Source organism: Chiloscyllium punctatum, chromosome 35, assembly GCF_047496795.1.
Source record: "Chiloscyllium punctatum isolate Juve2018m chromosome 35, sChiPun1.3, whole genome shotgun sequence".
In the NCBI taxonomy this organism is placed as follows: domain Eukaryota; kingdom Metazoa; phylum Chordata; class Chondrichthyes; order Orectolobiformes; family Hemiscylliidae; genus Chiloscyllium; species Chiloscyllium punctatum.
In genome coordinates, this window is record NC_092773.1 from 5,148,039 (window position 1) to 5,174,081 (window position 26,043).

Sequence of the window (26,043 nt, forward strand, 5' to 3'; positions counted from 1 at the left end):
TAATGTCCAGGAGTATGGAGACTATTCCAACTTGTTATGAGCAGGTTCACATGTTCTACTCTCTCAAACCATCTCAACCACTTCCTGTGTCCTCAGTGACACCAAACACTTATTCACCCATGGCTCTGGGCTACTTGACCTCCTCCAGATCCCCTTTGGCAATGCCTACCTCAATTAGATTAGATTAGATTAGATTAGATTAGATTACTTACAGTGTGGAAACAGGCCCTTCGGCCCAACAAGTCCACAACTCCCCGCCGAAGCGTCACCCACCCATACCCCTACATCTACATTTACCCCTTACCTAACACTATGGGCAATGTAGCATGGCCAATTCACCTGACCTGCACATCTTTGGACTGTGGGAGGAAACCGGAGCACCCGGAGGAAACCCACGCAGACACGGGGAGAACGTGCAAACTCCAAACAGTCAGTCGCCTAAGGCGGGAATTGAACCCGGGTCTCAGGCGCTGTGAGGCAGCAGTGCTAACCACTGTGCCACCGTGCCGCCCACACCACTGTGCCACCGTGCCGCCCACACCACCGTGCCGCCCACACCACTGTGCCACCGTGCCGCAGCAATTGTGAAATGTTCATCCTTTTTGTTTGCAGGTTCCTCGATGGCCTCCCCTTCCTTCGTGTTACCTCCTCCAATTCCAGTGCACGTTGGCCTCCCATTAATAGGGAAATGCATTTCTGAAATTTAGACTTTACAAATTCCTGGTTGGCAACAGCACATGCTTTCAACCATCCAAGAATTCCAGACCTGACCCCATTATGTCTACCTCTTTCCTCCTGGAACATGTTCTTTCCCCATCGCCTATCTTTTAAAAAACAGGTTTTCGGCAATCTGCTCTCATAGCTCCTTACATGGTTTGGTGTTATGTTTTACTTGAACCTTGTGAAACATGTTACGATTTTTTATTACCTTAAACTTGCTGTATAACAGAAATTGTTCATCACCAACGCGTAACCACAGTCGCCCTGCTGATAGTTCACAGTTCAACCTGATAAGATTACCTTCTCTCACAGTCAGGCTGATTGTGTGGAGAAACACTGATGATTCAGATCCTACCCCTGTAATTCAGCTATAAAAGTGCAGGTAATTGCACTTCTGAAACACCTTTCACAAATTGGATATGTCAACGCACCATACAGCCAAACTGCATGTATCAAGCTCCCTCAAATAGCTAATTAAATAAATGATCAGATCAACTGTTTGGATATCAATTGAGAGATGAATTTACCCTCTCCAGGGAGGAGTGGCAATGTGATATTTCACATCTATCTCAAATTAGGCAGTGCCTCAGTTTTAACATGCCTGGCAGCACAGGTGTCCTCAAGTGGTAGTCAAGCTCTATCTAGTGGGATCTGAATCAGAGTCAAAAAAAGGACAATGCTTGAGCCACAGCGTCGGAGGTTTGACTCTGTATGTGGGGCGCTTTAAAAAGTATTGGCATTGCCTCTCAAATGTTCCTGAAACTAGACACTGTTTGGATAGGATGGCATCACATTGCAAAACATCATAATATGACCATAAGACATAGGAGTGAAAATAAGGTCATTCAGCCTATCGAGTCCACTCTGTCATTTAATCGTGACTGATGGGCATTTCAACTCTACTTATCCGCACTCTTCCCGTAGCCCTTAATTCCTTGCAAGATCACGAACTCTGCCTGAAAGACATTTAACACCCCAGCCTGCACTGTGCTCCGTGGCAATGAATTCCACAGGACCACCACTTTCTGGCTGAAGAAATGCCTCATTTCCATTCTAAGTTAACCTCCTTTAATTCCAAGGCTGTGCCCACAGGTCCTAGACTCTCTGCCTAACAGAAACAAATTCCCAGCATCTACCCTTTCCAAGCCATGCATTATCTTGCAAGTTTCTATTAGATCTCCCCTCAACCTTCTAAACTCTAATGAATACAATCCCAGGATTCTCAGCCATTCATTGTATGTTAGGCCTACCATTCCAGGATCATTGGTGTGAATCTCCGCTGGACACACTCCAGTGCCAGTATGTCCTTCCTGTGGTGTGGGGTCCAAAACTGAACACAAGTATTCTGAGGTATGGGGCCTAACTAGAGCTTTATAAGGTCTCAGAAGCACATCGCTGCTTTTATATTCCAACCCTCTTGAGATAAATGACAACATTACATTTGGTTTCTTAACCAGACTCAAACTTGAAAGTCAACCTTTAGAGAATCCTGGACTACCACTCCCAGATCCCTTTTACACTTCTGCTTTATGAATTTTCTCACCGTTTAGAAAGTAGTCCATGCCTGCTTTCTTTTTTCCAAAAGTGCAAGACCTCACACTCCCTCACGTCGAATTTCATCAGCCATTTCCTGGACCACTCTCCTAAACTGTCTAAATCTTGCTGCAGCCTCCCCACCCCCTCAGTATTACCTGCCTGTCTAACTTTGTATCATCGATGAACTTCGCCAGACTGCCCCCAGTCCCTTCATCCAGATCATTAATATATAAAAGTGAACAGCTGTGTCCATTGTTAAACACCAAAACCATGCTGTCCTGATTGAATTTCTGAAGAAGTGTTTACGCCCAAAACAATCGATTCTCCTGCTCCTCGGATGCTGCCTGACTTGCTGTGCTTTTCCAGCACCAAACTCTCAACACTAAAAGCATGCTGTGTTTACTGCTGAATGAAGCAGGAAGAAATTCAAGGTGCTTCTTTTCTCCAAGAATGGTATAAATGTATTTACAGGGAAACAAGACAAGCCTCCATTCGGCAAGAAAAGACAGGGTTAAGATATTAGATTCAGATGGCAAGAGTGGAGATGCAACAAATGCTGTGTAAACACCAGCAAGCATTGGTTGGGCTGAATGGCCTGTTTCTGGATACCACATATTTGCATTAGTTTGTATGATAGATGAAAGTAAGCAGCATTGTGTGATCAAAAGATCCTTTGTTACCTTGAAATATCTCAGGATGCCCCAAAGTATATTAAAGCCAATCACAAAATTAGAATGGTATTTCAATACTGAAGAAAGTTGGCAGCTGCTTAGTGCACAGAAAGATCCATAAACAGCAGTGTGGTCATTACATCAGCACCACGTTTTGTGATGTTGATGGAGTGGAACTATCAGCAGAACACAATTTGTGCAACGTGGTCCTTTGCATCCACGTGAAGGTGAAAGCAAGCTGAATGACAGCACCTCTGACAGCGCAGCACTGCCTGACGTATCGGTCTGGCTTACAGACCAAAGACTCTGGAATGGGACCTGTACAAGCAGTTTTCATTCTGAGGAGACTGTGCTCAAAACTGAGCAGGGCTGCCTGGCACCAACTTACATGAGTAAATAGGCATCATTTACAAAAAGACTGTTAACAGCCACTATTCTACAGTGGAAGCAATCACATTCTCCACAAACATCATCTTCTCCCCCAAATGTCCTCAATTACAACATACCAATACCCCAGGTAGCTTTTTATCAGCACTCTGTCGTGACAAAGGCATTATATAAAGGAAGCTGAGTAAATCCATAGTTGGAGACAAAGGGACAATTCCTGATGCCATACAAGAGTGTGATATCAAAGATCCACCCAAGCTCAATGTACTGGCAGTTTAATATTTGTGTGAGCTAGCCTGAAGTCAGAGCACAGAATCCGATCAGCTTTGAGTCGAAGGTTAAGGTACAATCCACCATCTGGAAGGAACACCTCAACCTGTCAACAGCAACGCCCAAATTTGCAATTGGTGAACACATTCATATTTAATCCCAGTGCCAGCTGTTACATAACCTAAACTCACTGCTTAACACTATTGACTGACCCACCTTGTGCAATCACTATCTCATTAACGTCATTACTTACATACTGTCAACTGAGCTCTCTTTTTCTGTGAGGCAGCTTTTGCACAATAACTCCAAAGGAACAGGATGTTTAATGTTTAATTGTTTAAATACTCAAAATGCAACAGCCCACATGACACAGCTGCACTGGAAGCCATTGATGGCTTGCAAGGGTCACTGGCAAGTCCACTATTAACTACCCATTTCTAACTGTCTTTTAACAAACTTGCAGCTGCCTTCTTGAACCACGACAGCCCATCTGCTAAAGGTCCTCCCATACACCACTGGTTCAAAATCTTGGAATTATGATGGAATGACAAAGAAATGTCCAGTCCACAGTGGTGACAGCAGAAGAGGTGGTATTGCCCATTCCTTTCACACGAAGAAAATCTGCACTTCCAGACTATTTCTCAATGTTCCACCACATTGCACAAACAGTGAAGCACATCAGAAATACAGCAGGTTACTCATGCAAAGCAAGCTCCCACTGACATTAATTGGATGGTGCTGTGATTGCACATATCACACAGCGCAGCCGTTAGGAGCTGAGGAGGAGGATCCTTGATGACTTTGGATCCCAAGTTCAGCTGAGGTTCAGGGCTCTGGCTCTGGACCTGGACTGTTTGAAACGCTCGGTGAACATTGCTCCACCAAAGATCAGACTAACCAAGACCGGTGACTGCAATCAGTACCCACTCACCAATCTATAACGCCCAGACCAGTAGAGTGTCACCCAGCCCTGTAGAGAGGTGGGATTTATGTCTCTCGTGGAGCAGTTGTTCCACTCCCTGCCCAGAATGTACAGACACTGTCACAGGGAGAGACAATACTTGTGTGAACACAAAATGAGTCTCTCTTCACTGTGAGCCAAAGCTACTGCAGGCACCCATGTTACCACTGTTCTGTGCTCAGGTGCAATTGACAGCATATGGTCAAGCAACCTCAGTCTGCTTCTATTTTTTCATCAATAACAAACCTTGGAATAAATGGACACAACACACACCAAACATTTTAAAAACAGTGAAGAATCTTTATATTGTAAATACTGTGACATCCTGATAGAGGAAGGGGCAACAAGAATCTAAAGGAAGTCAGTTGTGTAGGGAAACAGATGCACACAAGCCTCAGTCTAAAGGGAGAAATGGAAAGGGGTTGAAATTGATTGCTTTGTTAACTTGCCAACTGGCCAGGGCCAACAATCAATCACCTGCACTCAGGAAGAGTTCAGGGAATGATGTTTTCTCCGATGACCCTGCCATGTGTTAGACAAAGAAAGGAAACTTGAACAGACTCACTTTGACTGGGCAAAGCCCAGACCATGCCGTTACCCCCTGGCTCCAACAGTAGAAATTGGAGTGAGTGGAGAAAGAGAGAGAGAGAGAGAGAGGGAGAGAGAGAGAGAAAGAAAAAGAGAGAGAGAGAGAGAGAGAGAGAGGAGGTCCCTGTCAGGACGCTACTACAACATGGATGTTTACACACAAATATACACATCGGTCTCTGTTCCCCAATTGTACATCCTGAATATGATGCACAGGACCGATGTAAAAATTAAAACACACGGCACAGTTCAGCAAACTTGCAGTTTGTGGAGTCACTTGGTATGAGAGTTAGGCCTTTAATAAGATTAGGAAAGCAAGGGTTCAAGCAGGTCACAATATACGAATCTGATGCTAGCTCACTGTATACTATCAGGGATTCCACACTCTCAACCTCTGGGGACGAGGCCCTCTCCTCACTTCTCCTTCTTCTCTGTCACGGCGTTGTTCTGTGAAATTAAAAATAAAATCTTCAGATTTACTCAACAAATACTCACCATCAAGATAATCCACCACCCACCTCAGTCAGATATACCTCTCAGACACCCCACTAACTCCACCCCCAAAATACTCCACTCCAACAACCCACCAACCTTCTGAAACCCTCCCCCTCCCCACAATCTCTCTCCAAAGCACACAACCCACAGACTCTCCAATGATACACTTCTCCTGTAAGTGTCCCCCAGCCCACAGGCCCTCCTGACATCTCCAAGATAGCCCATTAATCCAAATACCCCAGTGATCACACCCAAGCCCACTGTGACACCCGCTCCCACAACTCCATTCCTCCCCCCACCCACCTTCATTCAAAACATAGCCCCTATCAGTGAGCCCCACTGGCAACCAAAGTGCTGCTGACATTGTGTTGTCACCAGAAGAACCAGCCCCTCTGGCACAGACCTACTAAATGATTACCCATTGCAGTGTATCAAGGAACTGGGACCAATGAGGAAGTTGGATGAGGGGGTGATGGACAACACAAGGGGATTTGGGCAAAGAGCTGGACAACAGCTCAATGTCTTTCACCTTTTTAATGATGCGTTGGATGTCCTCAATCATGGAGTTAAGATTCCTGGTGTTATCCTGAAGCCGCAGTTCATAGAAGACCTTCAATTTCTCTGCTGCCTTGACCCGATCCTCCAGCTCAGAGACCTGTTTCTGCATTTCTTGCATCCCTGAGCTCAGCGACTTGTTTACACTGTCATTTGAGGATAACTTGCCCAAAGTGTCAGCTGTGTAGGAAACATTTCTCAACAGTTAATCACAGCACTGTATTCCTATGTCCAAACCCTGCTCACTGCCCTTATCTGAAACCTGACTTAATCTAACATCTGCATTCTAACTGCATTATAGCATCTGATTGTAGAAAAGAGGGCCATTTGGCTCAGTGCCATTCATGTACTAGTTCCAGAAAAGAATCAAAACAATCAGCCCAATCTTCCTATCTTATTCCAAACCCCTTCAAGCGCCCATCTCGTTTTCAACTATTTATCTAACTCCAACTTGTAAGTTATTATTGAATCTGCTTCCATGGCCCCTTGAGGCAGCTCATCGCACAACAGCAATCCCTGCATTAAAGACACTCTTATCACTCTTCTCGTGTTTTGGTTTAAACTTCTAAAGCAGTTCCATATTTAACATTTCACGGAATTCTTGAATTTTGAAGAATTTGAAAACCGGGATCCATTTTGTGTCATACGTGGATATCTGGACCAGGTTCAAATAAACTTAAAAATCGCACAACACCAGGTTATACGTCCAACGGTTTTAATTGGAAGCACAAGCTTTCGGAGTGCTGCTTCTTCATCAGGTGGTTGTCAAACCTAGTGCTTCCAATTAAACCTGTTGGACGTATAACCTGGTGTTGTGCGATTTTTAACTTTGTACACCCCAGTCCAACACTGGCACCTTCAAATCAGGTTCAAATAATACACTGAAAACTCTGTGACACAGATTTTTTTGGTGAAATTAACAAGTTTCTTGGGAATAAAATGACTTCAGATAATTTAGATGTGGCCTGCCTGCATTTAATAGCTTACTGTTTGCGACAGTCTATGGCTTGAAGAGCTGTTTCTGTGTGAAATTAGTTGGGGACAGGAATCCAAATGGAAAGCTACCCAACTGACCTCTCCTGTTTCTGACAAGAACCTTCAGTTGAGACATCAGGGTGAAATGTAACCCGTTCTTCTGAGAGAGGGATTGAACTTCTGAACATCAGATTTCTTAATTTGTGTCTGTTAAGATTCTAGAGTCAACTGTGTGTGATTTGTGACTTAAGCGTGCATGCCAGAAAATCAAAATGAGGCATTCTGGAACATTCTACACTTTAACGTTGTTGCGTTCAAGAACTTGGTCAGACAGTTTATTTCTTCTTGAAGTATCACTTGCGATAAATCTGTTCCTCGCCTTTATCGGAAGTGCGTATCAGAGAGTGAGAGTGCACAAGATTATCACTGCACATTTATACTGCGCCATTACAAATTCTGTGTTAACCAATGTTGCAGTTACATTGGATAGGTTTTACTTGAGAAAATCAACAATTTTGTTTCTGAAAGAAATCGCATTGATAAGACAAGATACAGGAGCAGAATTAGGCCAATGCTCCCCCATTCGATAGTGACTGAAATGTTTCTCAACCCCATTCTCTTGCCTTTTCCCTGTAACGCTTGATCCACTTACTCAACAAGAACCTCACTCTACCTTACTGACACTCAATGACTTGACCTCCACAACCCTCTGTGGCATGAATCCCACAGATTCACTGCCCTCTGGCTGAAGAAATTCCTTCTCATCTCAGTCCCAGACGGTTATCCCTTCATGGAGGCTGCACCCTCAAGTCCTAGTCCTACTGGTTGAAACATTTTCTCAATATCACTATCTAGGTCTCTCACTATTAGTTTTAATGAAATTCCTAATCCTTTGAAACTCCATTAAGTACAGACTCAGAGTCCTCAACCTTTCCTCATATGACAAGCCATTCTTCCTTGGGATCATTCTTGCAAATCCCCTTCAACTCCAATTCATGTTTTTTTTGAATACGGAGCACAAAACTGCTCACAATATTCCAAACGCAGTATGATCAGAGCCTGAAACAGCCTTAGTAGCACATCTTTTAATCATAGAATCACTCCAGTATGGAAACAGGCCCTTTGGCCCAACAAGTCCACACCAAACATCCCACCCAAACCCCTCTTACACTGCTGCCCTCTTGAAACATAACATTTGCCTTCCTAACTGCCAACAGTACCTGCATGTTAACCTGAACAGAATCCTTGACTGGGACTCCTAAGACTGAGCTTCAAATTTCCAAAGTCTCTCCTCATTTAGAAAATAGCCATTCCCTCTGTTCTTCCACCAAAGTGCACAACCTCACACTTGCTCACACTGTACTGTCATTTCTTTGACCACTCTTCCAACCTGTACAAGTCCAAGTCCTTCTGCAGTCTTTGGGCTTCCTCAACATTACTTGTCCCTCCACTCATCTTTGTATCATTTACAAACTAAGCAACAATGCTCTCAGTTCCTTTGTCCATCTCGTTAATGTTTAACGTGAAGAAGTGCCGTCCCAGCCTGGGCCCCTGCAGACGTGGTCCCAACTTGTCACCGGCTGCCAACCTGAGAAAGGATCCCTTTACCCCACTCTCTGCCAGTCAGTCAACCCTCGATCGTGGATGGATATTGTTATGCAATGAGTTGGGAAGAGAGAGTAAGGGAGGGAGGGTGCGTGCATTTGTCTTGGTTGTAACTTGAATTCCCTTCAATCTGTGTGGCGCGGTGAATGACCCTCCTCCCAGTGATAAGACCTGCTCAACTGACCCTTCATGTTTGAAAGATCTTGGTTAAATCTTCCTCTGTATTTCTCTGCTCTCAGGAAATCAACTTGAGGTTCTCCAACTTCCCTGGAGAAGATCTCTGCCATCTCCCCTGCAGCTCTCTTAGCTTTTGCCTCTTGGTATGTTCCTATCAGCTGCGGGCCCCAGAGTATCACATCCCTCTCACCCAGATTCCTTTATGTGCTCACCAAGCTGGGTCTCCATTGATTGAAGTTTGTTTTCCATGTCTGCACGGTTTCTCTCATCTCGCTCTAGCTTCTGAATCAGGTTGCCAACATTGACCATGTTACCATTGTACTCCACCAGGGTGTTGTCTCCAGACCGGGTCCTTGGCTTACTGGGAGGGACACTGGGACAAGATGGCAATAGATACTGGTTCCCTGAAGGAGAAGCACAACAATCAAAGACCTTAATTCCTCCCCTCTCTGAACACGCAGTCAAGGTGCACAAGTATAACCCACCATGTTGGCCCAGCAACAGGACAATAACAGGAAGTGAACAAGTGATTTGAGGGGTGGGGATGAGAAAACTTTGGTTTGACTGAATTCAGCAGCTTTAAAGTACAGGATGCTTATGGACTCTGATGGACTGACCAGCTATCCAGCTGCCTATTCTTCCAGAGCAATGGAGGACATATTGTGCCAGGTCTCTAGCAGACACAAGCATGAATCAAAGAGGAAAAGGCTAGGCAGGCCCTTTGGTCTGAATTCCACTTTCCTGCCTGATGTTCAAATCCAGTGAATCCTCAGATATAAATGTCTCAACTTTGGCCCTGAACAGCTTCAATGACTGAGCATTTTTACTGCAGGATGCGAACTGCAGTTAAATGGGGAAGCAATGGCCTAATGGCATTATTGCATGACTATTAATCCAGAGACACCCGTATGCTCTGGGGGAATCCAGGTGCGAATCCCACTGCAGCAACTGGTGCAATTTGAATTCAATAAAAATCTGGAATTAAGAGTCTAATGATGATCATGAAACTATTACTGTCAGGAAAACCCATCTGATTCACTAATGTCCTTTTGGGAAGGAAACCTGCCAACCTTCTCTGGTTTGGCCGACATGAGACTCCAGACCCACAGCAATGTGGTTGACTCTCAATTCTGGGCAATTGGGGCTGGGTAATAAATGCTGGTGCAGCCAGGGATGCCCACATCCCATGAAGGAATATGGGGAAAAAATATGGGGAGCACAGAGACTTGAAGCACAGTCCCATTTGTGCTGATTATAACTGCAGGTAGCAGTTGTTTTGAGACCAGTGAAAGACAGCAAGGCAATTAATTAAACTCCTGCAGTCCTTCATTTTTCTAGCAGCGATCCCATTGTCAAAACCACACACAGCAATAGTAAAACTCTTACCGAGCAGCATGTCCTCAGTTATGAGGCTTTTATTCTCCAGTTTCTCCAGATCTCCTTCCCAGCCATCAGTGAGGGTTCGATAAAGACACATGTTCTGTGAGCACACCTTGCTCAGTAGCTGCTTAATCTGTAATACAAACATGCAACTTCAGTTCTTCGGTATGGGTGCCCCAGCAATCTGGACTGATTGTAATCACTTACCTAGCCTTGTCTCTGCACCCTGTGCAGTTTCAGAGACAGGCCCATGATCACTGAGGCACCAATGCCTCATGGGACTCATGTCCTGAGAGATATCAGAGGCTGACCCACTGTATTGTGAACAATCCACATCTGTCACAATAGCTTTTCTGAGTTTACCAAAGGAACAGAATGTGTGAATGAACCTCAATAATCCACAGTGACAAGATGTAATGACACCAATGTACCTTTGCACACTTGTGATACCAAAGCCATAGTGGTCAGGTCTCTGGCACTGACCCTGGCTCTGAAGGGGAGAAAATAGAATAACACTCGTGGTAGGACACTCAATAGTTAGAGGAGCAAGACAGGAGATTCTGCGGCAGTGAACAGGATTCCCGTAAGGTAGGTTGCCTCCCAGGTGCCAGGGTCCGGCAAATCTTTGATTAAACCTACAAGATTCCAAAGGGGCAAGGTGAGCAGCCAAAAGTGGTGCACATTGGCACCAATGACATAGCCAGGAAAAGGGATGAGGATCTAAAAAGTGCTTTCAGGGAGTTAGGTTGAAAGCTAAAAAACAGGACAAGCAAAGTAATCTAAGGAATACGACTGGTGCCATGTGCTAATAAGCTGAGGAACAGGGAGAGCGTGCAGCTAAACACGTGGCTACAGGGTTGGTGCAGGAGGGAGGGCTACAGGTACGTAGGTTATTGGGGAACCTTCTGGGGAAGGTAGGACCTGTACATGAAGGACAGGTTGCACTTAAACTGGAGGGGCACTCGTGTCCTGGGCGGGAGATTTGTCAGAGCACTTTGGGAGGGCTCAAACTCATTTGGCAGGGGTATGGAAACCAGAGCTATAGACTCGAGGTAGTTGTTGAACAGGCAGAAATAGAATGTAGAGAGTATGTCAGAAAAGAGGCACAGTTGATAGGGCAAAAGGGATGGGTTTAAGTGTGTCAGTTTCAATGCAAGGAGTGTCAGATTAACTCAGTACATTGAGGGGAGAGGCCATTCCAGACTTAGTGCTCGGAATCGAGCCAGGGCAGGTATCAAATCTTGTGGTGGGAGAGCATTTTGGAGATAGTGACCACAACTGCCCCACATTCTACACAGCTATGGAGAAGGAGGATTAGGCAAAATGGGAGGAAATTTAATTGGGGAAGAGGAAACTATGATGCGATTAGACTTGAGTTAGGAAGCATGGACTGGGAGCAATTGTTCCATGGTAAAGGCACTATGGACATGTGGAGACTGGTTAAGGAACAGTTGTTGCAAGTGATGAATAAATATGTCCCTCTGAGACAGGCAAGAAGGGGTAAGATAAAGGAACCTTGGATGACGAGAGCGGTGGAGCTTCTCGTCAAAAGGAAAAAGGTAGCTTATATAAGGTGGAGGAAGCTAGCGTCAAGCTCAGCTCTAGAGGATTACAGGCAGGTGAGGAAGGAGCTCAAAAATAGTCTGAGGAGAGCCAGGAGGGGGTACAAGAAAGGCTTGGCAGAACGGATTAGGGAGAACACAAAGGCATTTTACACTTATGTGAGGAATAAGAGAATGGTCAAAGAATGAGTAGGCCCGATCAGGGATAGTATAGGGAATTTGTGTGTGGGGTCTGAGGAGGTAGGGGAAGCCCTAAATGAGTTTTTTGCTTTTGTCTTAACGAAAGAAACAAACTTTGTAGTGAATGAAACCTTTGAAGAGCAGGTGTGCATGCTGGAATGGATAGAGATAGAGGAAGCTGATGTGCTGAAAATTTTGTCAAAAATTAGGATTGACAAATCGCCAGGCCCGGACCAGATTTGTCCGCGGCTGGTTTGGGAAACGAGAAATGCAATTGCTTCGCCACTTGCGAAGATCTTTGCATCCTCGCTTTCCACTGGAGTCGTACCTGAGGACTGGAGAGAGGCAAAAGTAATTCCTCTCTTCAAGAAAGGAAATAGGGAAATCCCTGGCAATTACAGACCAGTCAGTCTCACGTCTGTTGTCTGCAAGGTGTTAGAAAGGATTCTGAGGGATAGGATTTATGACGATCTGGAAGAGCATGGCTTGATTAAATGCAGTCAACACAGCTTTGTGAGGGGCAGGTCATGCCTCACAAACCTTATCGAGTTCTTTGAGGACGTGACTAGAAAAGTTGACGAGGGTCGAGCTGTGGATGTGGTGTATATAGACTTCAGAAAGGCATTTGATAAGGTTCCCCATGGTAGGTTCATTCAGAAGGTCAGGAGAAATGGGATACAGGGGAACTTAGCTGTCTGGATACAGAATTGGCTGGTCGACAGAAGACAGTGAGGGGTAGTAGAAGGAAAATATTCTGCCTGGAAGTCTGTGGTGGGTGGTGTTCCACAGGGCTCTGTCCTTGGGCCTCTACTGTTTGTAATTTTTATTAATGACTTGGATGAGGGGATTGAAGGATGGGTCAGCAAGTTTGCAGACAACACAAAGGTTGGAGGTGTTGTTGACAGTATAGAGGGATGTTGTAGGCTGCAGCGGGACATTGACAGGATGCAGAGATGGGCTGAGAGGTGGCAGATGGAGTTCAACCTGGATAAATGCGAAGTGATGCATTTTGGAAGGTCGAATTTGAAAGTTGAGTACAGGATTAAGGATAGGATTCTTGGCGGTGTGGAGGAACAGAGGGATCTTGGTGTGGAGGTACATAGATCCCTTAAAATGGCCACTCAAGTGGACAGGGTTGTTAAGAAAACATATGGTGTTTTGGCTTTCATTAACAGGGGGATTGAGTTTAAGAGTCGTGAGATCTTGTTGCAGCTCTGTAAAACTTTGGTTAGACTGCACTTGGAATACTGCGTCCAGTTCTGGTCACCCTATTATAGGAAAGATGTGGATGCTTTGGAGAGGGTTCAGAGGAGGTTTACCAGGATGCTGCCTGGAATGGAGGGCTTATCTTATGAAGAGAGGTTGACTGTGCTCGGACTTTTTTGATTGGAGAAAAGGAAGAGGAGAGGGGACCTAATTGAGGTACACAAGATAATGAGAGGCATAGATAGTCTCTGGCTATCGACTCTATTTCCCAGGGCAGAAATGACTAACACGAGGGGTCATAGTTTTAAGCTGGTTGGAGGAAAGTATAGAGGAGATGTCAGAGGCAGGTTCTTTACACAGAGAGTTGTGAGAGCATGGAATGCGCTGCCAGCAGCAGTTGTGGAAGCGAGGTCATTGGGGATATTTAAGAGACTACTGGACATGTATATGGTCACAGAAATTTGAGGGTGCATACATGAGGATCAGTGGTCGGCACAACATCGTGGGCTGAAGGGCCTGTTCTGTGCTGTACTGTTCTCTGTTCTAAATAAGAGTGACAAACTTAGAGCATGGATCTGTACTTGGAACTACGATGTTGGGGCCATAAGAGAGAAACGGATTTCGCAAGAATGGTTGCTCGATGTTCTAGTGTTTCGATCTTTTAAAAAGAACACAGAGGGGGAATGGTGGTCAAAGGGGGGAGTAGCATTGCTAATTAGAGAGTACATCACAGCATCAGAAAAGGAGGTTGTTGAAGAGGGTTTGCCTACTGAGTCAGAATGGGTGGAAGTCAGTAACAGGAAATGAGCAGTCAATTTTTGTAGATCTCCCAACAGCAGCAGAGACACAGAAGAACAGATTGGACAGCAGATCTTGTAAAAGGGGTAGATATACCAGAGTTGTTATTATGGTGACTTCAACTTCCCCAATATTGATTGGAACCTCCTTCATACAGATGGTCTGGACAGAGCAGATTTTGTCAGGTGTGCCCAAGAAGGATTCCTGACTCAATGTGTAGATTGGCCGACTCGAGAGGAGGCCACGTTGGATTTGGTGCTTGGCAACGAATCGGATCAGAGTCAGATCTCTCGGTGGGACAGCATTTCAGTAACAGTGACCACAACTGCCTCATCTTTACCATAGCCATGGAGGATAGGAACACAGTTTGGGAAGGTATTTAATGGGGGATGGGGAAATTATACTGCTGTTAGACAGGAACGATGGAGTATAACATTGGATAACTTTGTTCCACTGAGACAGACAAGGAATGGTAAAGTGAAGGAGCATTGGAATCAGAGGAAGATGGAAGCTTACTTAAGGTTGAGGAAGAAAGGATCTGGCATGGTTTTAGAAGATCCCAGGGTAGTTAGAAAAGAACTCAAAAAATGGTCTGAGGAGAGCTTGGAGGGGTCACGAAAAAGCCTTGGTGGGAAGGATTAGGGAAAAGCCAAAGGCACTCTACATGTACACGAGGAATAAGAGAATGATCAGAGAGAGGGAAGGGCCAATCAGGGATAGTGGAAGGAACTTGTGCCAAGAGTCTGAAGAGGTAGGGGAGACCTATGTAAGTTTTTTGCTTCAGTATTCACCAAAGAGGGGGATCTTGTTGATGGCGAGAACACTGTGGACCAGGATAATGGCTGGAACAGATTGAAATTAATAGTGGATGTGATGGAAATTCTAGCAAGCATCAAGATAGGTAAGTGCCCAGGGCCAGACCTATTATATCCAAGGTTACTACGGAAAGCAAGGAATGAGAATGCTGCACCTCTAACGATGATCTTTGTATCCTCACTTTCCCCAGGAGTAGGACTTGCTGATTGGAGGGAGGTGAATGTTGTTCCTATTCAAGGGAATAGGAAAACCCCTGGGAACGACAGACCAGTTAGTCTTACGTCTTACCTTGGTGAGCAAGGTACTGGAAAGGATTCCGAGAGTTAAGATTTATGACTATTTGGAAAAACATAGTTTAATTAAAGATAGTCAGCATGGCTTTACGAGAGGTAGATCATGCCTCACAAGCCTCATTGAGTTCTTTGAGGATGTGATGAGACAAGCTGATGAAGGTCGAGCAGTGGATGTGGTATATGTGGATTTCAGAAAGGCATTCGATAAGGTTTCCCATGGTAGGCTCATTCAGAAAGTTAGGAGGCATGGGATACAGGGACATTTGGCTGTCTTGATATAGAATTGGCTGGCCGAAAGACAGCAAGTGGTAGTGGATGGAAAGTATTCTGCCTGGAGGTCGGTGAACAGTGGTGCCCTGCAGGGATCCATTCTTGGGCCTCTGCACTTTTTATAAATGACTTGGATGAAGAAATGGAAGGGTGAGTTAGGAAGTTTGCTGATGTTACAAAAGTCAGTGGCATTGTAGATTGTGTCAAGGGCTGTTGCAGGCTACAACAAGACATCAGGAGAAAGGGAGGACTGCAGATGCTGGAGATCAGAGGTGAAGAGTGTGGTGCTGGAAAAATATCTGAGGACTAAGACAGTCAATGTTTTGAGCATAAACTCATCATCAGGAAAGGGCAGAAATAGCTGTCAGAAGGAGTCATAATTTTAAGGTGGTTAAAGAATGTATGGGGAGATGTCAGAAGTAGGTTATTTCCTGATTAAGAGCTGATGCGCGAAATGTCAACTTTCCTGCTACTCAGATGCTGTCTGAACGGCTGTGCTTTTCCAGCACCACACTCTTCGACTACAACAAGATATTAACAGGATGCAGAGCTGGGCTGAGTTGTGGCAGATGGAATTCAACCTGGATAAATGCAAAGTGAGTCATTTTGGAAGGTCGAACTTGAATGCTGAATACAGGGTTAAAGACAGGATTCTTGGCAGTGTGGAGAAACAGCGGGATCTGAGGGTGCACCGACATACATCTCTCAAAGTTTCAACCCAAGTTGATAGGGTTGTTAAAAAGGTGCATGGTGTTTTGGCTTTCATTAACTGGGGAATGAGTTTTTAAGCTTCTTTTACGAAGCTGCAGGTCTCGAAAATCCTGGCTAGACCACATTTGGAATATTGAGTTCAGGTCTGGTCGCCTCATTATAGGAAGGATGTAGATGCTTTAGAGAGGGTGCAGAGGAGATTTACCAGGATGCTGCCTGGACTGGAGTGCTTGTCTTACGAAGAGAGATTTAGTGAGCTAGGGTTTTTCCACACTAGAGAGAAGAAGCAAGAGACGTGGCTTGATAGAGGTGTTCAAGGTAATGAAAGGCAGAGAGAGTAGATAGCCAGAGACTTTTCCCCAGGGCAGAAATAGCTGTCAGGAGGAGTCATAATTTTAAGGTGATTGGAGGAGGATGTGGGGAGATGTCAAGGTAGGGTCTTTATGCAGAGAGAGGTGGGTGCATGGAATGCACTGTGTCAGTGGTGGTAGTAGAGTCAGAGACATTAGGGACACTTAAGTGACTGCTGGACAAGTACATGGATGACAATAAATTGACGAGTGTGTAGGTTAGGTTGACCTTGGTGGGCTGAAGGGCCTGTACTGCGCTGTATTGTTATACGTGATAATTATTCAGTAGCTCACTTGCAAATTTAGGCCAAGTGCCTTGCGGACAACATGGGTGAATACCAAGATTGCTCCATAAAAAGCAAAAGAACAAAAGATGCTGTAAATCAGAAACAAAAACAAATATTGCTGAAAATGTTCATTAGGCCAGGCAGCATCTGAGAAGAGAAGTCAAAGTTAACATTGAGTGTCCGGTGACCCTTCCTCAGAACTGATGGTAGCAAAGAAAATGTCTGTTTGCATGAAGATGGGTGGACAGAAGGGATAAGGAGTAAATGCTAAGTGGGGATACTGCCCAAAGAGAGAGAAGACAGTTGGAAAGACAAAGGAGTAGATAATAATCTGACTGGGAGAGTGAATAGCTGTTAACGGATACAGTTAGTGTGTTTGCAGCGGGAGTAGTGAGAGCGAGGACAGGAGCTGCCGGAAAACGTACCTCATGAATAGGCGAAGCAGACATGGGACGGCTGAGTAAGTGAGGTAAGATATTTGAGTGGCTGCTTTACCTGAAACCCTGCTTCGGTAGTGTCTCTCAGCCATCCTTCTCCTCTAACCAAAAAAAAGGTTTCTGCATGCCGATTTAGTAAGGTTACTGGGTTTTTTTTCAATAGTCTCTTTGGGAATTCAGAACAGTAGGTATGGATGTTAGGGCAGTTGCATTCTCCTTCTGTAGGTGGGAGGTAATGGTTACCACGAGGGTCCATGCTAATTTCATCTGTGGGAAGTGCACCCAACTCCAGCTCCTTGGAAACCACGTTAGGGAACTGGAGCTGGATGAATTTCAGATCATTCAGGAGGCTGAGGGGACAATTGAGAGAAGTTACAGGGAGGTAGTCACACCTCTGGTACAGGAAAAAGTTAGATGGGTTACAGTCAGGGGACAGAAAGGGAACAGGCAGACAGTGCAGGGATCCTTGTCTCCATTCCCCTCAATAACAAATGTACCTTTTTGAAAACAGTGGGGGCGGACAACTTACCAGGGGTAAGCCATAGGGTATGGGTGTCTGGCACAGAGTCTGTCCCTCTTGCTCAGAAGGGATGGGGGGAGATGAGCAGAGCATTCGTCATTGGGGACTCCAGAGTTTGGGGGACAGATAGGAGATTTTGTGGGCACGAAAGAGACTCGCAGTTGGTACATTACCTCCCAGATGCCAGGGTTTGTAATGCCTCGGATCACGTTTTCGGGATCCTTAAGGGAGATGGAGAGCAGCCCCAAGCTGTGGTCCTCATAGGTACCAAAGACATCGGTAGGAAAACGGATGGGGATATAAGGCAAAGATTCAAGGAGCTAGAGTGGAAGCTTCATGCTAGAACAATCCATTATCATCTCTGGTTTGTTACCCGTGCCACATGCTCGAGGGGCGAGGAATAGGGAGAGTAGTTGAACACTTAGCTACAGGGATGGTTCAGCAGGGAGCGATTCAGATACCTGGGTACATGGGGCTCATTCTGGGGTAGGTGGGCCCTCTACAAACAGTATGCTTTACACCTGAACCAGAAGGGTACCGATATCCTGGGGTGGGGGAGATTTAATAATGCTCTTTGGGAGGATTTGAACTAATTCAGCAGGGGGGTGGGAACCTGAATTGTAGCTCCAGTGTACAGGAGGTTGAGAGGGGTGAGGTCCTGAATAAGGTTTCAAGGTCACAGGAGTGTACCAACAGGCAGCAAGGTGGTTTAAAGTGCGTCTACTTCAATGCGAGGGGCATCCTGAATAAGGTGGGTGAACTTACAGCACAGGTTAGTACCTGGGACTTCAATGTTGTGGTCATTTCAGAGACACAGACAGAGCAGGGACAGAAATGGCTGCAGATTCTGGGGTTTAGATGCTTCAGTCAGAATAGAGAAGATGGTAAAAGAGGGGGAGTGTGGCATTGTTAGTCAAGGACAATATTATGGTGGCAGAAAGGATGTTTAATGAGGACTCATCTACTGAGGTCGTACAGGCTAAGGTTAGAAACAGGAAAAGGGAGGTCACTTGGTTGAGAGTTTTCTATCGGCATCCGAATAGTTCCAGAGATGTAGAGGAAAGGATAACAAGACCATTCTGGATAGGAGCGAGAGTAACAGGGTAATTATGATGAGGGTCTTTAACTTTCCAAGCATTGACTGGAAATGCTATATTTCCAGTGCCTGAGATGGGTTGATTTTTGTCCAAAGTACACAGAAGGGTTTCTTGACACAGTATGCAGGTAAGCCAACAAGAGGCAAGGCCACTTTGGATTTGGTACTGGGTAATGAACCGGACCAGGTGTGAGATTTGGAGGTAGGAGAGCACTTTGGTGATAGTGACTACAATTCGGTTACATTTAATTGCGCAATGGAAAGGGATTGATATATAATGCAGGGCAAGAGTTATAGCTGGGGGAAAGGCAATTATGATGTGATTAGGAAATATTGAAGATGCATAGGATGGGCACAATTGAAATATGAAGCATTTTCAAGGATAAGCTACTGTAGGTTCTTGATAAGTACATACCTGTCAGGCAGGGAGGAAGTGGTAGAGCGAGGGAACTGTGGTTTACTAAAGAAGTTGAATCTCTTGTCAACAGGAAGGAAGAGGCTTACGTGAAGATGAGACATGAAGGCTCAGTTCGGGCACTTGAGAGTAACAAGTTAGCCAGTAAAGACCTAAAACGAGAGCTAAGAGGAGCCAGGAGGGGACATGAGAAGTCTTTGGCAGGTAGGATCAAGGAAAACCATAAAGCTTTCCATAGGTATGTCAGGAATTAAAGAATGACTAGAGTAAGGGTAGGGCCTGTCAAGAACAGTAGTGGGAAGTTGTGCGTGGACTCCAAAGAGGTAGGAGAGGCCCTAAATGATTATTTTTCATTGGTATTCACACTGGAAAAAGACAATGTTATCAAGGAGAATACCAAGATATAGGCTATTAGACTAGTTGGGATGGAGGTTCATAAAGAGGTGGTGCTAGCAATTCTGCAAATAGATAAATCCCCTAGGTCGGATGGGATTTATCAGAGGATTCTCTGGGAAGCTCAGCAGGAGATTGTAGAGTCTTTGGCTTTGATCTTTATACCTTCATTGTCTATAGGTATTTTGCCCAAAGAGTGGAGGATAGCAGATGTTGCCCCCTTGTTCAAGAAGTGTAGAGACAATCCTGGTAATTATAGACGTGTGAGCCTTACTTCGGTTGTGCATAAAGTGTTGGAAAAGGTATAAGAGATTGGATTTATAATCATCGAGAAAGGAATACTTTGATTAGCGATACTCAACACGGTTTTATGAAGGGTAGGTCGTGCCTCGTGAACCTTATTAAGTTGTGAGAAGGTGACTAAATAGGTAGATGACAGTAAAGCTGTTGGTGTGGATATGGATTTCAGTGAAGCGTTTGATAAGGTTCCCCACGGTTGACTACTGCAGAAATTACAGTAGTATGAAACTGAGTGTGATTTAGCAGTTTGGATCAGAAATTGGCTAGCTGAAAGAAGACAAGAGGGTGATGATTGATGGGAAATGTTCATCCTGGAGTTCAGTTACTAGTGGTGCACCACAAGGATTGGTTTTTGGGGCCACTGCTGTTTGTCATTTTTATACATGACCTGGACGAGGGCGTAGAAGGATGGGTCAGTAAATTTGCAGATGATTCAGTGGAGTTGTGGACAGTGCAGGTTACACAGGGATAGACATAAGCTGCAGAGCTGGGCGGAGGTGGCAAATGGAGTTTAATGTGGAAGCATGTGAGGTGATACACTTTGGAAGGACTCATAGGAGTACAGAGTACTGGACTAATGGTAAGATTCTTGGTTGGGTGGATTAGCAGAGAGATCTCTGTGTCCATGTGCATAGATCCCTGAAAGTTGTCACCCAGGTTGATAAGGTTGTTAAGGCAGTATATGGTGTGTTAGCTTTTATTGGTCGTGAGATTGAGTTTAGAGCTATGAGGTCATGTGGCAGCTGTACAAGACTCTGGCGCAGCAGCACTTGGAGTACTGCATACAGTTGTGGTCACCACATAATAGGAAGGACATGGATGCATTGGCAAGAGGAGATTTACCAGGATGTTGCCTGGTATGGAGGGAAGGTCTTATGAGGAATGGCTAAGGGACTGGAGGAAATTTTTGGTGGAAAGAAGAAGGTTATGAGGTGATTTAGGGGAGACATACAAGATGATCAAAGGATTAGATAGGTTGGAGAGAGCGAGCCTTTTCCTCGGATGGTGATGGCTAGCACGAGGGGACAGAGCTTTAAATTGAGGGGTGATAGATAAAAGACAGATGTCAGAGGTCGGTTCTTGAGTAGTAAAGGTGTGGAATGCCCTGCCTGTAACACTGGTAGACTCGTCAACTTTAAAGGCATTTAAATGGTCATTGGATAAATATATGGATGATAATGGAATAGCGTAGATTAGATGGGCTTCAGATTAGTTTCACATGTCAGTGCAACAGCTAGGGCCAAAGGGCCTGTACTGCACTGTTATGTTCCATGTCCTTTGTAATGGCAGATTGTATCAACAAAGCCTGGTGTGAGGGGTGGGGGGACTTGGACACAGGAGAGTTCAAGCCCTAAAATAAACAAAATCGACATTGAGTCCAGAAAGCTGCAGAGTCCCAAAGTGGAAAATTCCCTTCCCTGGTCCTCCTTCCAAACAGGCCATTCCTTCCAAGAAACCCTGGTCTCCTCTTGCTTCACTCCCAACAGCACCTTCCCCTGCAACTGGCAAAGGTCCAACACTTTCTTGTTTGCATCCTCCCTTCTCAGAATCCAACATCCCTTCCAGGTGAAGCAGTGCCTGACCTGTTCTCAACACCATCTACTTTACTGCATTCGCTGCTCACCATGTGGTCTCCTCTGCACTGGGGGACCGCTTCACAGAATATCAAAGATCGGCCCACAGTAAAGAGTCTGAGCTTCCAGCTGCCTGCCATTTGAGAACACTGCCCTGTTCCCTGGTCAACATTTTTGCCTCGAGCTTGCTGCAGTACTCCAGCAAAGCTCAGCGCAAGCTGGAAGAACAGCACCTCATTTTTCACATGGGGACCCTGCAGCCCTCTGGACGCAAGACTGAATTCGATAATTTTAGGGCTTGAACTCGCCTATGTGTGAGCCCCCTACCCCACATACCAGGTCTTATTATCACAGTCTGCTATTACACACCACGTACTGATAGTCATAAACAGTGGCAATGAATAGCTATCCCAGCCAGATCACTGTCCACTCCTTTGGCCTTCCAACTGTCTTCTCTCACTTTCGGCTCTATGCCCAGCTATCATTTACTCCTGAGTCCCTCCCTACCCTATCTTCTGGAGATAAACCACCATTTTTCCAGCTATCATCAGTTCTGAGACAGGGTCACTGAGACATTTACTCTAATTTCTCTTCACAGATGCTGCCAGACTTGCTGAGAAGAATGCTCGAGTCAGGTATTACAGATGCCTCAGAATAAATTCTAATTGCCTGCTCTGTTCAAACTGAACAGAGAGAGTTTAAACTTTGAGTGCTTGCTCAGTTAACTGATTTAAACTAGGCATCCTTTGAGGAGCTGCGATACTCAACATGGGAAATCAGACAGGGTTCCCATTGCCAAAGACATGATTTCTGATTTCAAAAGATGACAATTTGGCTGATGCCTCTCAGTGAAAAAAATCACTCCTCCCATTCATTCTCAAAGCAAAATCATGACGAGAGATGATAAGAGTACACACAACTGTCATTTGAGAGGAAGGCAATCTAAACTGGATTAAGACCAGCCTCCAGTGGGACCAGGAAGCTATAATAGGCCTGTGCAAGTGCCAAAGGAAACTTATATATATGGTGTAAACGTGGTGTACCTGAACTCTGGACAGATGAAGCCCCAAAGTGGAGATGATTTGCTCCATGTCTTTTTCCAAAATGTAGTTGCAGAGGTTGCGGTCAAAATAGACGAAGGCAAGCAGCACATCCTTGCGTAGTGAGACCATTTGACTGATATCCTTCTCCTGTGCCATAAACACAGATTAAAACCAAGTCATGTTACAATCACTCCAATTCTCAACACCAAGAATGTCCTTACATAAGCCAGTTGCACCATCTGGGCTGGGGCCATGGACCAGGAACACCAAGTCCTACTTGATGTCCAGTTCCGTGCTTAAGTTTACACCAAGTATAGGTTGAGGCCTGCAGTCACCCGTCTACCAGAAAATCCCTCACCAACCTCACTGCTAGCTTCTTGGAACCCTCTCAGATTCTCCCTTCTTCACACTATGAACACACAGCTTGTACTGCACCATCACATGCTACAGCCCTCTGCACTGACAGTCAGCAGAAGGGAGGTGGTGACAGTGTGTTAATACTGGACTGGTAATCCAGAAACCGTTTCAAAAAAAGCAACTCAAATTTGTAAAGCTACCTTATGGTGATCACATGATTGCTGTCAAAATTCATCAGGTTCATGATGAGTCTTTAGGGAAAGAAATCTGAACTATTCCCACTTACATATGACTCCAGACCCAGAGCAATGAAACTGACTCTTAAAATTGCCCTCTGCACAATTAAGGATGGGCAAAAACTGGTGACACCCACATCCCATTACTTAATATTGGACTGCTCCCAAATCACTGTTCCTCATGCTGCCCCATCCCACTAATCACTGCTCTCCATATTAAACAGCTTTTGCACTGTCTGCAATATCCACAAAGCTCCAGGTTGCCCAGTGTGTCTCATGTTGCAATATTTTCTTACCATCTCTTTAACTGATCCACTTTCCGCTTCATTCCCTTTGCCAACTGACTTTTTCTCATCAGTGCTGGAGAGACCTGCAGGAGACAGAACCAAACATTAGCTTAAACTCAAGAGATGCCACTGTGGCTCTTTCACCTCACTGGGAAAAATCAAGTCCCACTATTCCTGAAGTTGTTGCAGAAGTCAAAGATTTTAAGTACACACAACTGCCCCATGTACTCTTTTAGAGTTAGGTTGACAGAAAACATAAACCAGGATTCTGTCCTTAATAATGACAGTTTTATTACAAACAAATAGATTCCAGTTACAGATAAACAATTAGTTAAAACTCCAATCTCCTTACAAACTCCCCTAACACACACACACATTATAGGTTGAGAGGATTCTCAGAAATAGTCCTTTTGGTAATTGAGTGTTCAGATCTATTCAGATGGTCAGCCGGAACTTGAATTTAGATTAGATTGCCTACAGCGTGGAAACAGGCCCTTCGGCCCAACAAGTCCACACCAACCCTCCGAAGAGCAACCCACCCAGACCCCTATATTTACCCCTGACTAGGCACCCAACACTATGGGCAATTTAGCATGGCCAATTCCACCTGACCTGCACATTTTTGGATTGTGGGAAGAAACCGGAACACCCGGACGAAACCCACGCAGACACAGGGAGAATGTGCCAACTCCACACAGACAGGTGCCCGAGGTGGGAATAGAACCTGGGTCCCTGGTGCTGAGAGGCAGCAGTGCTAACCACTGAGCCACTGTGCCACCCGTTACATCAACAGTCTGAAATTGTAATTGTTGGATTAATAAATGTAATGTTTGTCTCTGCAATCAGAACTCCAAGTGAGAGAAAATTAGGTTCCAGTTCCACACTTCATTGCCTGGCATTCTGGAGCACAGTTCGAGGAAGGAGTATAGACCCCATCTGTCTAAATGACAGTGCTTCAAGAAGCCACAGTGGCCTCATAGCGTTGATTTTGTTCAGAAATGGCAATTTATTGATAGCCAATAGTATGGCATTGGCAAGATCAAAGATTGGCACTGAGTGAGTGTTATACATCTGACAAGAGGAAGACAGATGGAAATGGCAATTTTCACCTGATTTAAATTAATTTGTGAAATGAACAATGACAACCCATAATTCCGAAGTTAAGGGTCTTGTGGCACAGTGGTCAAGTCCCTCTAGGGTCAGAAGGTAGAGGTTCAAGTCCCACTTGTCTCAAAGATGTGCCATGATGAGTTTGAACAAGTTGTTTGAAATATAAACCTCCTAACTTGACCACATGAAAACATCATTGTGTTTCTGTTTATGTACACAGGTGACAAACCAATTACTGTCCTCAAATTCAATCAATTGCTGATCTGAGAGCGGCTTACACTTCACCCAGAAGCATTTACAACCAGTTGGTGGACTGTCTAGCAGTTGCCACGCTGCTTTGTAGGCTGGCTGGGACTATGTTGCATTTTTCTCATAGTAAATGATCCTCACCAAAATCCTCCTCGTTTTCCTCCAAGAACAGAACATCGTCAATCTGCAGGAGTGTGTCATCATCAGCATCCTTCCCTTTCACATCCTTTTCTTTAGTCTCGCCCTCATCTGGCTGCAAGCAACATCAGAAAAAGCTGGTAAACCATACTTCGAATGAGAAATGGCTATGGAGGAGAGGTATTTGTGGGTTCATAGAACATAGAAAAGTACAGCACAGAACAGGCCCTTTGGCCCACGATGTTATGCTGAGGTTTAATCCTCATGTAAAATATAGTAACTTAACCTACGCACCCCTCAACTCACTGCTATCCATGTACATGTCCCGCAGTCGCTTAAATCTCCCCAATGACTCTGCTTCCACCACCACAGCTGGCAACACATTCCATGCATTCACAACTCCCTGCATAAAGAACCTACCTCTGACGTCTCCTTTATACCTTCCTCCTAATATCTTCAAACTATGACTCCTTGTACCAGTCAATCCTGCCCTGGGGAAAACCGTCTGGCTAATTGACTCTATCTATTCCTCTCATTGATTTGTACACCTCGATCAGGTCTCCTCCGTTCCTCCTTCTCTCCAGAGAGAAAGTCTGAGCTTATTCAACCTTTCTTCATTAGGCAAGCCCTCCAGTCCAGGCAGCATTCTGGTAAACCTTCTTTGCACCCTCTCCAAAGCCTCTGTACCTTTCCTGTAGTAGAGGAACTGGACACAATATTCCAAGTGTGGTCTCACCAGGGACTTGTAGAACTGCAGCAAGACCTCGCGGCTCTTAAACTCAACCCCCCTGTTAATAAAAACCAAAACACCAAATGCTTTCTTAACAACCCTATCCACTTGGATGGCAACTTTGAGCGACCTATGTACTTGCACACCCATCTCCCTCTGTTCCTCCACACTGCCAAGAATCCTGTCTTTAATCCAATATTCAGCATTCGATTTCGACCATCCAAAATGCATCACTTCGCATTTATCCAGGTTGAACTCCATCTGCCATTTCTCAGCCCAGCTCTGCATTCTGTCTATGTAGCGCTGCAGCCTGCAGTAGCCCTCTATACTATTGACGACATCTCTAACCTTTATGTCATTTGCAA

General features: G+C 45.0%; 1 protein-coding gene across 5 annotated transcripts in view; it reads right to left on the reverse strand.

The window, feature by feature from the left end:
- Positions 1-4,822: 4,822 nt before the first annotated feature.
- Positions 4,823-26,043, reverse strand: part of LOC140459589 (cell division cycle and apoptosis regulator protein 1-like) — a 70,528-nt gene continuing 49,307 nt past the window's right edge. For all 5 annotated transcript variants that reach the window (XM_072553843.1, XM_072553839.1, XM_072553842.1 and 2 more), the window contains 7 exons: positions 24,952-25,063; positions 23,461-23,534; positions 22,572-22,718; positions 10,327-10,453; positions 9,153-9,344; positions 6,158-6,363; positions 4,823-5,580 (listed from right to left, as the gene is read on the reverse strand). In XM_072553843.1, coding sequence (XP_072409944.1) covers positions 5,548-5,580; positions 6,158-6,363; positions 9,153-9,344; positions 10,327-10,453; positions 22,572-22,718; positions 23,461-23,534; positions 24,952-25,063 — 891 coding nt within the window. In that variant the 3' untranslated portion in view covers positions 4,823-5,547. The remainder of the gene's footprint in view (positions 5,581-6,157; positions 6,364-9,152; positions 9,345-10,326; positions 10,454-22,571; positions 22,719-23,460; positions 23,535-24,951; positions 25,064-26,043) is intronic.